Raw genomic sequence first — 15240 nt, 5'->3', positions numbered from 1 at the left:
TATCGTAAACGCCAGCAGTGCAAGAGTACAACAGCCATACGCAGAGATTTTGTCAACCGTATCACGGCAAGACAGCGTGTTGAAATCCGTTCCGTTGGTTTCGGATAGAACCGACGCACGTGGCGCGCAGGCCACGTGCTTTTTGAGACAGCGAGGGAGTCGCGCCTTCTGCTTCGCATTCATATGTAAAAAAGAGAGGAGAATTTTCCCAGTCATTATGGCCGACTTCCGGCTTCATCGCGTCTTCACAACGATGACGTCAGGGCCTCTCCTTACTTTTTCTTCCTCTGTGATTCCCAGCCACCTTTCCTTCCTCCGTGTTCCCAGCGCTTCAACATCGCCCCTTAAGAAATTCACATGAACGGTGGCGCCACACTTTCCTTTAGGTATTTGTGAGAAACTATATGCATGGCCTCCAAGATTGCGAGCGCGTGGTAAGTTTTTCTCCGGGCCTCCAGCTGCCCCATCGCCACGCTCCCCAGCAAAACCAGCGAGTCTCGCCTCACGTGCCCGGCTACCGCTAGAGGGCGCGTTAATTGCAGGTGTAATAGAGTGCCTCGATGCGCGCGCCCCCGCTTAGAGTGGTGTCAGCTTTTGCAAGGGCAGATGCCGCCGCCTCGGCTTCGGCGCCAGCGCGACCGCCATTTTGGCGCCTCCGGCCGGTAGTTCGTGCTTGGCGTGTGAGGTGTTGTTGGGCAGTGTTCATTCCCTTACAGTTTTATGCACCCATCTCCGCATCACCATGCCCGGCTGCTGCGTGCCGCAGTGCTCGAATCACTCGAGAAACGGATGGAAGTTGTACCGGTTTCCAAGAGACCCAAAAAGAAGGCTTCTTTGGACCGTTAAAATCAAACGAGACAAGTGGCAACCGACTAATACGTCGCACGTATGCAGCGTAAGTAAACATTTTTTTTTTTTTAGTGCGTCGTATTCTGACTGGTCAGCATTATTTAGGGCGCCGTTGTTTTTTATTTAGGTGCGCAATGTAAACGCAGGACAGCCAAACGTCGTGCAGGGTACTGTGTGGCGTGCTCGTGTTAAAAGATCACGCTTTAAGAAAATGCGTCAAGTACGGGGGCTTCGGAAGCCCCCGTGTCGATAACATTTCATGCTGGTTCAAGGGCCTCGAGTGTGCTACTACATTCATAGGAATTGCGACTAGTTTCAGTGCCCTTGCACGGGAAAGTGTTGCCTTGGCAGCAGCGTTGTGAAATCCTTCCCACCCCCTACCCGAGGCTGTTAATTTCGTGCACTGCGCTTCGCAGCTATTTTGCTCGCGAGACCGGCTGCCGCTGTCGTGACCGTCCGCCTCGCAGCCCGAAGACAGACTTCGTGAAATTGCCGTACTCGCTCGCCAACTCGCCCCGACAGCGTACGCGTCGACCGGGTGCTGGCGGAGTTGAGCTGAACGAAAAGTAGGCAAGAGATGGGGACGCAGGAGGTGTAGTTAAACAGATGAGAATTTAGAAAGTGGAGGAGGGAGAAAATTATATGCAAGGGCAGAAAACGGGGAGTGAGTTCAGGCCGCGTGCCGGCGAGCGAGTACGGAAATCTGACGGCGCCTGACTGCTGCCGAACTTCAAGAGTACGGCACGTAGAGTTCACGTAATTCACATAAGAGGAAATTGGACGTGAAATGCGCGCATATGGCCTCGCAGGGAATTAACATAGGCTCGGGTGCGTGGTAGGGGAATTTCACAACGCTTACGAGGCCTGCCCATGTTTATTCGTGCACGCGTTGGCACTGATCGGTCGAAATTTGAACGCCTCTTGTGAAATCAAGCCGTTTGAACATTAACATGCTGTTCCTGCGAAAAACTCGTAATATTACGAGGCCGGACTTCTGCCCGTCTTGTGTGTATCGTCGTATGTATACTTGGGAATCAGGAACACTTCAGTGACGAACAAAACAAGCGCTGTTACGGAGTGTTGTCATTTTTACCTGACAAATAAATTCGATTGCATTGGGAACTTGGAGGCTTGGGTACAAAGCTTTCGATAGAACGAAATCTGTAACGCTCGCTATAAAATCAGACCTGGTCCTTTGTCGGCACAATAGACTAATATTTTATTCACATGAATTCAGGAATCCTTACAGATTTTCAGTGCGAAAATTTAAAGGGTTATTATAACAGCAGGCTGGGTCTATGATCGCGCTCACTGAAGTGGCTTACGTGAAAGCGCGCGTGAGCTCAATTAGTTTCCTTCTTTTTGTGCTTCAAAGTTGCTGCTAGTTCCTGCTGCGAATCATACTGAATGCATACATGAAATCTTGTTTATTGACAGTGACAGACATTCGTTTTTCTTCTGCCAGTGTGTTAATTTCCAATTCTGGTTTTATTTGCAGGCTCACTTTGAAGAGAACAACTATGAGCAACATCGTGCGGATGGCTGGAAGAAGTTGAAACCAAATGCCGTCCCAACTTTGTTCACATTCAAACGTAAGATTGAACTTTTTTCTTGCATTACATGAAGCAGCACCAGTTGCAAGTACTCTATGTACCTGGGATTTCTACGAAGCTAACACCAAATAGGTCCTCATATGCTGCGTCCACATTAGTGCATAAATTCTGGAAATGCAGTCACGGACAAAGCTAGGAAATGCGAACACAAAAATGTGAACCAGACCACGCAAAATCGAAAAATACTGCTAATATTAGACGGTCAAATAATGGCACGCTATTAGTGCGTTTGAAAAGCTACATTTCCCAACTTTGTTTTTGTGATTACGTTGCATCACTTTGACTTGCATGTAAAAAAAAATTGCGATACTTGAGTGTTGTGGTTTATATTTCTTGTTTGCATTTTTTGGTCATGACTGTATATACGTCTGGATTTCAGTGTTTACAGGCATGACCCACTGCACAACAGTTTTCCGCTACTTAGCACACGGTCGTGTACTGCTAGGATGTCAGGTGCAGTGGCTATGTTATTTACAAAGGGGGAAAACGGAAACCATTATGTATACGAGATCCACGATGCACGAGCCCCCACTACAGTGCGCCTCATTACCTGCGTTGCGTTGGCGTGTTAAGCCCTACAATCAAATAATCAATAAACTGCATAGGGAGCGAATGTCAGTTGAGCCCTCCACAACGGCGCACACGTGTAGCTCTGGCATATGAAGCTCCAATTTGAATTAGAGCCATTTATTGTGGGGAGAAATTTTGAGCACAATTTAATTATGGTATTTTAAGACCTTCCCCTATCCCTTGTGGAAAGGGCGGGGGAAGGACAAGTGTCTTCCTCACGTCAATAACTAAGCCGGTATCTGCTGCATGTGTTACATTTGTAAAATTAACAAGCTAGACATGAACTGGCATTGCTTGAATATGTTCATGAATACATACATTTCTGCTTGCAGCACTGCCTAAGGAACGAAAGCCACCAAAAGAAAGAACTGTGCCTGCACCCTCCAGCAACGAGACCAACAAATCTCCTCCTGGTCTGCGTCAATATCCAGCTGCAGTTAAAACTACCCTAGAGACCCCACAAAACCACGCCGTTCCTGAATCTACACGGCAAGGAACATCGTGTTATGGGCACGACACCATGGAAGTTGACGACGCCGTTGTTGAACTGTCAGCGAACACTAGTGATGCAGATTCAAGAGAAGTTAATGCAGCGGCTGGTGAGACATCAAATTCTACTGCAGAATCAGCAGAACTGAAGAAGCAGCTTGCTGACCTTACAAGGAAGTACTCTGAACTTCAGCAACATCATGACACAGCCAAGAACACCATTAGTGGTCTCAAGAAAAAAGTGCAAAAACTCGAGACTGAGGCAACAAATATTTCGCAAAATATGAAATTTCTCAACGACGATCAAGTACGCGCTCTCTCAAGGAGCAGCAGCTTGGGGAACTCTTGGTCTCCGCACACTGTCAAGCAAGGCCTTCAAATTAAGTTTGCTTGTGGAACAACCGGATATGAAACTTTGAGAAAAATGGGATATCCTCTCCCATCCAAAAGAACGCTCGCACGGAGGATTCAAAATTTGAAGTTTCTCCCAGGCGTTCTTCACGAAGTGATAAACGTTATGAAATGCAAAGCCGAGACCATGGAGGATGTAGAAAAGGACTGCGTCCTTTTTTTGGATGAAATGGAGATAGTGCCGGGGTTTGAGCTAGATCGGGCTGAAGACGCACTTCTCGGAGGAATAACTCTTCCTCCGGAGCCTGAAGAGCCTGCGGTTCATGCTCTGGTATTTATGTTGGGCGGACTTAACCAGCGATGGAAGCAGGTGGTTGCATATGAATTTACCGGAAGAAACATCGATGGCGGCTTGCTGAAAAACTATGTGTTGGAACTAGTACAGCTGTGCAGTCAAATATATCTGAGAGTTCACGCAATCACATGTGACATGGGCTCGGCAAACCGCGCAATGTGGAGGGAATTCGCCTTTTCCAGTCACAGAGATTCTTCCACGGTGTGCTCCATACCTCATCCGTGCATGGACGGGAAGAAACTTTTTTTAATTGCTGATCCGGCTCACGTCTTGAAGAACCTCAGAGGCCAGCTCTTGAGCTCAGAAGCTTTCACGTTGAGTGAGGCCACAGTTGCCAAACATGGCCTGCCTTCTTCACAAGTCAACTTGGAATATGTTCAGGCTGTGCTCGAAGAAGATTCTAAAAGAGAACTGAAGGTAGCCCCAAACATATCCGAAATGCACACCAGCGCAGGCCACTTCACCAAAATGAAGGTTGGTGTCGCTGTACAACTTTTTCGGGAAGCTCCCCCAGCTATCAGATTCCTTATAAAGGAAGGAGTTCTTAAACAGGAAGCAGAAACAACAGCTTGGTTCATGGAGCTGATTTCAAAATGGTATGCACTGATGTCTTCGCGGCATCCAACACTGGCCCTGAGTCGGAGAAGTAGGGCTAAGTACTCCGAAGCCCTAGATACATTACACACAGCAATAGAAACCATCAGAACTATGAAAATGGGTGCCACATCCCATTGGAAACCGTCGCAAGCAGGTGTACTCATATCAACTACAGTTGTACTTCGCCTCCAAGACGTTCTTTTAGGAGACGAAGGCTATGAGTTTTTTCTTACGAGCAGGCTCCTGCAGGACTGCTTAGAGAACCTCTTTTCTGTGGTGCGGCTTATGAAGCCGGTTCCCAATGCCTACGATCTCAAGTGCGCTCTGAGACTGGTGAGCGTAAGCCAATTTTTGCATACACCGAGGACGACCAGCTACGAGCTTGATGACAGGGAGTACCTGGTGGACCTGCTATCCCAGGGGAAGGAAGCCTGCGTCGAGAAGGAAGCTCAAGAAATCGATGATTCAGAGATTTTGTTCATCGAAGGATTGTCGTCCACAGAATGCAGTATTCTCTTTTACCTAGGAGGATTTATTTTGAAGGGAATTTTGACATCTGTAAAGTGCGCAAAATGCAAAGATGCTCTCCTTGGAACTGCCAACGACGAGCATGCTTCGCTGACAGCACTGAAAGAGTACGTTTCAGATGGAGGCAACCTCATCTACCCCAGCAAGGGAGTTATGAAAGCCTTGATAGACTATGAGGAGCATTTTGCTGCCATAAACTCTTGGTGCACGGACAAAGTAGTCACGATGAAGTCGCCGCTTCGTTCACTCACCGCATACCTAAACAAGGTGCACCACCGCAGCTTGTGTGTATGCGCGGAGCACGAGGACAGTATATACCGACTGCTCACAGAGAGGTACGCAAGAATAAGGCTGCGCATTCACCTTCGGCAGGTTCCAGTCGGGAGTTGCAATGGACATGCAAGCAAAACATGTGCCGGCGTCAACCTCTCATGAGAAATGGACACACCAAGATAAGTGTATGCTTAAAAGGTTTCGGCTCACGTGGGCACGCTTTTGACTCTTGCATTTTTTATTTTTAAACATTTCATTTCGTACTGCATTTGGTTTGTCTTGTATCTGACTTTGATTTTCACTAGTGGGACAACGCAGCATTAAGGCGCACAAATAAATGGCCTGTTCACTGAAATCGTGGGTGTCGTTTCATAAAGGTACACTGGTAAAGCATGTTACTCTCGGGTATGCTGCCTGCACAGTGCATGAAATGGTGAGGCAGGGGAAGGTGGTACCGAATGTCAGATAATGTGTGTGTGTGTGTGTGTGCGTGTGCGTGCGTGTGTGTGTGTGTGTGTGTGTGTGTGTGTGTGTGTGTGTGTGTGTGTGTGTGTGTGTGTGTGTGTGTGTTATATATACACACACACGCAAGTATATAAAGTACAGCGATTCCTGCCTTTGCTATTCGGCTGATTCACAAAGACCCAAATATTGCATTCCTTTCAGCAAGCGTAGTAATAAAAGTTCATGCGCCCCTCCGTCTTAACGACGACAACGGTTTAACGCGAATCTTTCTGGTGTGGGAGTTCGTGGCTCATTTCATTCAGTCTATGTCAGCCCCTGGCGCATTGTACAAGCACAGGCCACCAGTTTGTACGACGTGCGTTGTTCCATTTAACAATTAGGCAACAACAGCACTAAGAGGTGTCCAAGTTGCACCAAAAAAAAAAAAGCTCGCCAACGAGTACTTCTTTCCTACCATACGCGAGCACCGCAAGCGGTAATGCGCTTCGCATGCTGCCCCACTACGGCAGGAGCCGTAATGGCGGCCGTCGTAGCAGACGACGCGGCTGTCCTCACCCTCAGCGGAGCGCGCGGGCATCAAGGCACCCTAAGGTGTAATGCCAAGTTCACACTGAAACATCCGCTTTCTACAGCGACCGAAATTCCCCTGCCGCCGAAACGCAGCGTCGTTCGCACTGGACGCGCCCCGCGCCGCCGAATATGCCATCTACCACGGGGCGAATGCTGGACGGATGCGCTGTCACCCGGTCGTTGTCACTTCTCGCAAACGCTACTACGCTATCCGGTGGTGTATACTTCGACAATTCTCGTACGCAAGAAGCAAGAAAAGACAGTACTGCTTACTTTGCTGGCAACGAGCTGTCTTGTAATGCACGAAGAGCAGAAAAACCACCGACGCCAACGGCGTTGGTGGGTTTGTTCTGCTTTGCAAGACCGCAGCAAGCTCGGTCACGCCAACAGCAAGCTCGGTCACCTCTTTCACGAAATACGGAGGCGAAGTAGGCACAGAGTAGGTTAAAATCCCGTTGGTTACAACATTCAGTTACGTGCACTGCGACACAACAGGTGAGTAGGGCTTGGCCGCCATTTTTCAAAATTCCTTGTCTAGCGCTCCTATTGGTCCGCAGTGACCGATTCGGCGGCAGACGCCGCAAAAATCGGTCCGAGAGCGATCGGCGCGGAGAGGCTCTTTCGGCGGATCTCGCCGCCGCCGAACCGGATTCGGAGCACTTTCGGCGGCCGGAATGCTCAGTGTGAACGCAGCCTAATGCAGCTTTTGGTTCATTAAGTATTACGGCTTGGTGGCGCGAGCCACCACCTAATCTAAAGGGTGCAGCCAACGTTTCTAGAACATGGGTACAGCCATATCCTTGGGTACAGCCATAGAAACGTTGGGTACATCCATATCCATCCATACATCCATCCATCCTCGAGCGGCGGAGACCATGGAAGAAAGCAGAGCACGCGGGATTTCAGCGTACGCATGTTTTTTTTTTTTCACTGACAAATTTTCACGAAAAATCACCGACAAATTTTCTGACTGCACTGAATGCAAGCATATTTTTTCTGATACTGCATTTATTTTGGCCCAATTGGCAAACAAAAGCAAGGCAACTGCTCAATTTTGTTTCTTATATAGATCATTGCAAGGAGGTACTATTTCGTCTGTGACAGAAGCATTCTAGCATTCCCCCTTTCTGGAGACGCGTATATGGGTGAAAACTGGGCTAATTAGCATCGTTGAATTAGAGTAACCTCCTATCGTTAGAGATCGTTTTATTATTTAGTCACGTACCGATATTTATCAGGTGGTCAACCGAATTCCACGTACGCTCTAGATAATTAAGTGCCATGATCATGCCTCTTATTATTGTGATGAGTAATTAAGCCGGAGTATTGTGAAAAGCTATGATTAGCCGACATACACTTACTCCCACGGTCTTCACAGTGAAAGTGATTGAGTTATCATCGTTTCCTTTTTTTCGTCACCTGTATTTTGATTATGTTTCGGCAGCACAATGGCAATATCAGTATCGTGTTCATTTACATAAATCTCGACTGCATCTAAATCAAAGGGTCCCACATACGGCCGAACGGCGTCTTTCAGAAAACCAAGTACTCGTCAAGGTAGACTACTGAAGAATAAAAAAGTATAAATTGTCACTGCAATGTAACGCGCAGTGTTTCAATGCTCCGAACGCATGTGGCGTTCAACAAGCACAACATCTCGATGTTCGTTTTTACATTCCCCACACATATCCACCGAACAGCGTAGAACTCACAGTGCGAATGGGCGACCATAAGTGACCAAAGCGCACCTGTCACCAGCCCGTGGTCGTCGCAGAGCCGGTGACGTCCGCTCTAGACCTCCTCCCTGTCTCCTGGTTCAGTGATGCGGTGGAAGGTAGTTGGAAAGAGAAACTGGGGAAGCCTCGCGGGCGAGTGCGAAGCGTTGTATGCTATGAGAGTGCGGCTTTCGCTCCAGACTTAACGGCGTCGGCACTTTGCGAGGAGAGAGCAAGACATTACTGATGCTAAGCACCGAGTTCGGTCGGCTCAGCGACCGTTAATTCCTCTCCAGCAAGTGTTATTTCTTCGTAAAGTGCTCATGCTGCGGCGTTCACGTGGTTACCTTGTGTGCATGCGTCGCTGGAATTCTTCATAGAAGAGAGAAAATTTTGGAGTGGAAGTCAAAAAGAATGTTTCCTTCAATAGTAGCGATATATTGAATTGCCGACTGGTTACGGTTTATACAATTGATGCTATGTCAATGCTGTAGATTTTTTCTGCTAAAGAAAGTGACGTCAGGTCTTGTTTCTTCCATTTATTTCAATATGTCATAGTGATGCGTGCCCTTCTGCTCATCAGATAGGAAAAAAAAAAAAAAAACTGGGCACTAGACTCCAGCCTGCGCAGTGGCGGTGTCTGACGCCGCTGACGCCTGATTTACGAGTAGGTGCGGTTATAAAACGTTTCACATTTTATGAAAACAGACAGTCCAATTCACAAGCGAAATCGGAATGCCACGTTCTGCGCTCACGGGTTACACGCAAATAAATGGGTCACTTTCTTGTTCCGTTCGTGGAACTATTCCTGATTTAGATTGTAACGCTGTTTGTATAATTATTACAGGCACAATGACGCAATCACCACTGCGACGCGTAGCACGACGTGGTTTTCTTGCTGTTAGGAATGAAGCTCTTTATAGCATCACTTGGTCGGTCGTCCTTCTATCTAGCGTAGCCAGCATATCCACAGAGTGAATGATATGATCAGTGGGGCGAAGCGTCCGTCCGTCCGATGCGTACTGTAGTGTGTGTGATAGGAGTCTACAGCCGCATAGACGAACAAATTCATGGACGGACGGATGGACAGATGCTTCGCCCCACTAATCATTCACTCCGTGCATATGCTGTGATTTTGTTTATTTATGCTTCGCGCGCCCAACAGCGTTTTGCTTTTCATTGAGAGGTCACACTGAACGTGCTTCATCTATAAGCAAGACCAATTGGGGCGAGCACGGCTGGACGGCCGGCCTAAGAAGCGAAGAACCCTTCTAAAAAGCAACAAAACCACGTCGTGGCCCAGCTGTGATTACATTAGGGCGTCTGCAAGAATTTTCAAAACAGTGTGACAATTTAAAGCAGCACTAGCTCAATGTGAGCAAGAAGAATCCGTTCACTCGAGTGTGAAAAAGTAATCCATGGACGTAGAACGCTGCAGCCGTCTGACCTCATTTGTGGATAGGGCTGCCATTTTCCTTTCTTCTTCACCGTTGCCCCTCAGCCCGCGAACTTCGAAGTATATTTTCGAGCAAATGCAGTTCTCTTGCAGAGGCATCGCAATTTTAACTGCTTTAATACGGCCGGTGCCAATCTGCAGCAAAATACAAACCCCATTCGAAAATAAAATGCCCCAACATTGACTTTGCTCTCGTACTCCTTGACCCGACATATCCAAACGAATACATAGTTATATAAAAGCGCAAAATCATTTTTTTTTCTTGCCACATACAAGCGTCGCCAACAGTGCGGCAGCTTTTTCGGCCGAAAGAAAGAGCGTCGCAGTGCGGAGAAAAGAGCAGGCCGCGCCCACCTCTGAGAACACGCGCTCTGCGTGTGATTGGGTCGGCCGAAAAAAAAACCCCGCCGCGTGCTCGCGATCTCGGAGGCCATAACCTATGGTTGCACTGGCTGCGCGCCATGGAGTTTAATTTTAGGAAATTTATGCTTAGCGTGAGACGAGTACAATGATCAATAAAGCTTTAATTATTTAAGAGAACTTTATTTCATAAAACTTGCTTTGGATTGAAAATAGATGCGTTATGACTTCGGATGCGCTCACAGATTTCTTCTTTTGTGCCACTCTCACAAGCACCGCACGGAGGCGCCCCCGAACATGCTAAAAAATTGTGCTTTGCAAAATGGCGTAAACGTGAAAGAGGTGTGAAGATGCTGAGTTGCGGTGATCGTAACACAAAGCAGCACAGGGCACAAAGCAATAATTCCAGTGACGTAATCTGATTCAACTCTAAGCAAAATATATTTTATTCACGCTAGATCAAGTAGTTTTCGGTGCTGTCTAGCAGCTTAAAAAGAACGAAGGACGATTGAAAAGGTGTCAAACAAAAACAATAAAAAAGCCCTCCCATCACGTAACGATCAAGAAACAAAAACGTAAATGGAGCGAGCGAGAAGGAGCAGAGGGAAGCCCACGGCATAGCGAAGGAAGGAGCGTGTGTGGCGCCGTTTTCCTGGCCCTCCGAGGCGGTGCACCATCTCGCACGACGCTCGGGAATGCGGTGGTTATTAGACGCCGTCGCCGCAGTGTCAGCGTCTTGGACGTGAAGCAAAGCCAGCCATGGTTCTGGTGAGTGTAAACCATCGTCGCCTGAACCACCTGTTGACGCGATCCGTCCCTGAAACCTTTCTTCGTCCCTGCTCTACTTTGACGGCCCAACTAGCGTCGCGGTCCTGCGTCAAATCGCGGTTCAGAGGTGGCGGCTGCGAGCTCGCAGCCGCTTGTTTTTTTCTTATTTACTACGAGTGTTCCAATGAACCGTGTGAACACGGAACTTATTCGGCCGCGATCGCTGGCAGCGAAGCGACCTTCTCAGAGCCGCGAGCAGTTCGGAGGGATGGCGAATTCCAGCGGCTGGTTCGAGGAATTGATCAACACTTGCTCCAGTTCATACATAGTCCGCGATTTCGCGCTTGCCGAGCCTGTTGCGACATTTGTTGCATTGGGTGCTGCGAACAGGTGCGCTACCGTTTTGTCTGACGTTTGAATCGGCGAGGCGTGGAAAATGCGAATATTAGCTCACGCGCGTACTTTTTTTTTTTTTTCGTGACCGTGTGGTACGGCGCTCCGTCGTAGGCGCTTTTGGAGTAGTGTCAAATTGAGCTAGTTCCGCATCCGTTCGGCCTTCGAAAAGCAGTCAACGCTTTGTCAATGCGCCAAACTACCGCACGTAGAACTTGATGCCTTCTACTTTTCACGAGAGCCTCAATGTCTGAATCAAAGTCCAGTGTATCGTTCATTGATTGTTTCGTGGTAAGCTTGTAGAAGGCAAATATTGTTGAAGCGTATGGCGTAGTGCCGCTGTGCGATGCTTAGCTTGAAGATTTTGGTGGTTGCCATAGGGAAGTCGAGCAATGTTTACAAAATAGTGGACAGAAACTCATCTTGGCTAATTGTTCTTATACCATGCATGTAAGGAAACGCTATATATACTATTACCGAATTCACAAAATCGTATATAGTGCCTTGCTCTTGAGAAGTGTTTTAATAAGAAAGTGCAATTGCTGCATGCACTGTGCACATCTGACTTGCATCGCAGTCCCGATCTGGTTTTAGTATTATAAGAGTCCTTCAATAGTTTTACTGGTCGTGAAGCTTCACCGTAACTATATGAGAGGGCTTTGTGCGCTAAGTGGGTACTATGCACTACGGAGCAGAATCCTGAAAGATTACTAAGAGGGCTGAGCTCAAGTCGAGGACGATGCAGCGAGCAATGGAAAGGAAAATGATAAGTGTAACTCTGAGGAGCAAGAAGAAAGCAGAGTGTGTTGGGGAACAAAAATGTGTTAGGAACATTATAGTCGAAGTCGAGAAGAAGAAATGGTCGTGGGCAGGGTACGTAGTGGGAATGCAAATTAACCGCAGGTCATTAAGGTTCACAGACTGGATTCCAAGAGAAGGCATGTGGGAGAAGGGCAGACAGAAAGTTAGGTGGGCAAATGAGATTGGAAAGTTTCCAGGTGTAAAGCGGCTGCAGCGAGCACAAGACCAAGATCACTGGTGGAAATTGGGAGAGGCCTTTGTCCTGCAGTGACCGTAGACAGGCTGATGATGATGACAACAGAATCAGCTCACATATAACAGGGTAAATTGAACATCACTCGGAGAGGCCTTCGTCCTGCAGTAGACTAAAACAAGCTAGCAGTGACAACGATGAGATCATTTGTGGTTCCTATTGCTACTATAGTTATTGCTCCTATGGAAATATTCCAGCTCTTATGCGAGAAGATTGGAGGTCATATTTGTGCTGCATAGTTTGCATGACCTGTCACATTTTGCTTACGTGTGGCAAAGTATATTTCGGCCAGACAGGCCACTGTTTTAAACTAAAGATAAAGGAAAGTAAGTGCTTTTGATCAAGAATAATATTTGTGTACAAGTGACTCCTTCATGGGTGGACCAGATCTCCCAATGTGAACATGCCTGATTGGAGAAGGTGCAAAATTGTTTGGCCTGGCAATAAATGGATGCCTCACCAACGTGAAATGGCTTAACTTTTAGTGTTTTACGTTAGGGCTTTTATAGGAAGCTTTTGTTGGTTTCTGTCACCAGTCCTCTATCTTTTACTTATTACCATCATGGACATATTCATCGTTCCTTTGTTGTCCCGTAAACTGCGAGTTTCACTTGGACTAATGGCCAAAATACACCTAGGTTGATGCCTTCACATTCCATCAAAACGCGCTTCTTTATTTACGTAGCATTGCCATAGCAAGTACAGTGCTCACAACTAAAGCGTCAATTCACAACTTAGTGAAGCACTTACTTTTTGTTTCCACCGTTATAAGTTTGGGTCATATCGGCAACATTTCCTTTCCAATGCTTGCATCGGAGCTAACATTAGCAGCTTGGTTGCGCATACCAGTAGTCACTATACTAAATGTTTCGGTGTCGTGTTTCAGTATTAACATCTGTGGTTTTATGCCTAGAAACCTCCGTATTGCCATGGGCATTGAACAAGTTTGAGCCAAGCCAATGCGTGTATGTGCCATGGTGACAAAGAGGAAGACTGGGCGATGGGCTTGTGTTATGGTGATCGGATTGGCTTGACTTCCAGTGCTGCTGCTTCTGTGAACAGACAAAGTGTTCTATCCATAATTGTGTGACATTTTCTGGTGGAGTTGCTGTGTAGTGTTTTACACACTGCAATCATCAGGAATATCCCGGCACTAGTAACATCTTGGAAGAACCAGCTGACTTATGGTGTAGGCGGCGACAACTAGGCCCACCACCTGAATTTGGGCTCCTTCCACAACTCGACAGAACTATGGCCAGTGCAGGTACGCAAACTCAAGAGACATCGACACTGCCTCTTCCATTGTTCTTCAACGCCCCGCGAACCCCAAAGTCGTTTTACGGTGACCTTACGAGGACGTCGACGACTGGCTTGACGATTAAAACCGTTGCGCCAGTGTCAACAAGTGGAACGAGCCACGAAAGCTTCGGTATGTATACTTTTACCTTGAGGACTCTGCGCGCACTTAGTTCGAAAACCATGAAGCCGCTACGACAACCTGGCCAGAATTTTACACCCAGTTGCAGAATACCTTTCGAAACACTGACCGAAAGGAGCAAGCCTCCTCGATTCCCGAAATCAGTGCCTGAACGAGAGCGTTGCCATGTTCGTTCAGGCGAGCTGACTTCTCAATGATTGAAGAGAAGAAGGTGCGCCTACTGATGCGGGGAGTGAAAGCGCAGTTGTTCGCAGGACTAGTGCCCAATTCTCTCAGCACTGTAGCGGATTTTCTCCACGAAGCCACGATGATGGAGAGAACGCTAAGGCAGCGTTCGTCTCAGTATGAGCGTCCTGGCGGTCTTTCATCAGTGTCATCGGCCCTGGAAACACCGGATGTCAGGCTGTAAGAGACCTCATGGATTTCTTGGGCAGTATTGTGCGCAAGAAGCTACAAAATCTGCACGCGATGTCTCCTCAGCCCCATGTTGCTGCTCTAATGGACGTCATCCGCGAAGAGGTCTGGCAGTTGGTGCAACTCATGATGACCCTGCGTCCAGCCGAAGCTCCGTTAGTAACGTACGCGGAAGCATTACGTACTCCTGCACCAGCTGTCGGCTCTCTGTCCTGTCCGTCCACCCTGCAGACGATGCTGTCGTTCTACTCAGGACCACCGCAAGTACGGCAACCTACTACTTGTACGGTGTGTGGTGTGCTCCCGACAACCGGCCTCTCTGCTATCACTGCAGTGAACCAGGTCACATTTACTGCAAGTGCGTATACCTGCACATAGGTCTTCCTGGCTTTTGTCTAGATGCTCGCGAACCCAGTGATGGTGAGTGGCCCCGTGCTATTGCCGAGTACTTCGCAAGCCAGTAGTCCCCAACCCTTTTGCGTTGCCGATCCTGCTCGACCTCTGCAAACGTCCTTGCTGGACGATCACCTAGCCACGAGCCCACGTCGGGGAAACTAAGAAAAGTGACCTCTGGGAGCGAAGCCGCTGTTGATCGACCGTTGCAAGACCCTCCAACGAACTGCCTGCCGACATCCTACGACATCCTTTCGCCGACGTATGTCATCGACAACAAACATGCCTCCGCTCGCATCTCCACTCTTGTCATTAACTACCCGGTAACCGCTCTGGTAGACATGCGCGCCGATTATTCCATGATAACCGCTGACCTCGTTGCATAACTGTGAAAGGTAACGGCACCTTGGGGACATGGACCCAACCTCCGAACTGCAGGAGGTCACCTATTGACACCGCTGAAAACGTGCATCGCATGGCTCCAAATTCGTGAGTCGACATACACTGTTTCTTTCTTCGTGTTTCACGAATGCTCTTAAAACCTAATCTCGTACTGGAGTTTCTCCGCGAGCATGGAGCCATTATTAAC

At 47.9% G+C, this 15240-nt stretch overlaps 2 protein-coding genes across 4 annotated transcripts in view; both read left to right on the top strand.

The window, feature by feature from the left end:
* The first annotated feature begins 584 nt into the window (after positions 1 to 584).
* On the top strand, positions 585 to 9231 carry LOC142768295 (uncharacterized). Its single transcript, XM_075870256.1, has 4 exons — positions 585 to 895; positions 2348 to 2441; positions 3365 to 4203; positions 9223 to 9231. The coding sequence occupies exons 1-4, from the start codon at positions 743 to 745 to the stop codon at positions 9229 to 9231; spliced, it is 1095 nt and encodes a 364-aa protein (XP_075726371.1). The 5' UTR covers positions 585 to 742.
* Positions 9232 to 10691: 1460 nt separating this feature from the next.
* Positions 10692 to 15240, top strand: part of ASPP (Ankyrin-repeat, SH3-domain, and Proline-rich-region containing Protein) — a 43505-nt gene continuing 38956 nt past the window's right edge. For 2 of the 3 annotated variants that reach the window (XM_075872220.1, XM_075872218.1), the window contains exon 1: positions 11584 to 11643. In XM_075872220.1, the coding sequence (XP_075728335.1) occupies positions 11599 to 11643 (45 nt within the window). In that variant the 5' untranslated portion in view covers positions 11584 to 11598. Of the gene's footprint in view, positions 10960 to 11583; positions 11644 to 15240 lie in introns of those variants that run through there. The other variant, XM_075872219.1, reaches the window with a different exon arrangement.

The sequence above is a fragment of the Rhipicephalus microplus genome, chromosome 8, assembly GCF_043290135.1.
Source record: "Rhipicephalus microplus isolate Deutch F79 chromosome 8, USDA_Rmic, whole genome shotgun sequence".
In the NCBI taxonomy this organism is placed as follows: Eukaryota; Metazoa; Arthropoda; class Arachnida; order Ixodida; family Ixodidae; genus Rhipicephalus; species Rhipicephalus microplus.
The sequence above is the reverse complement of the archived record's forward strand: the minus strand, read 5'-3'. Positions and strand labels throughout refer to the sequence as shown.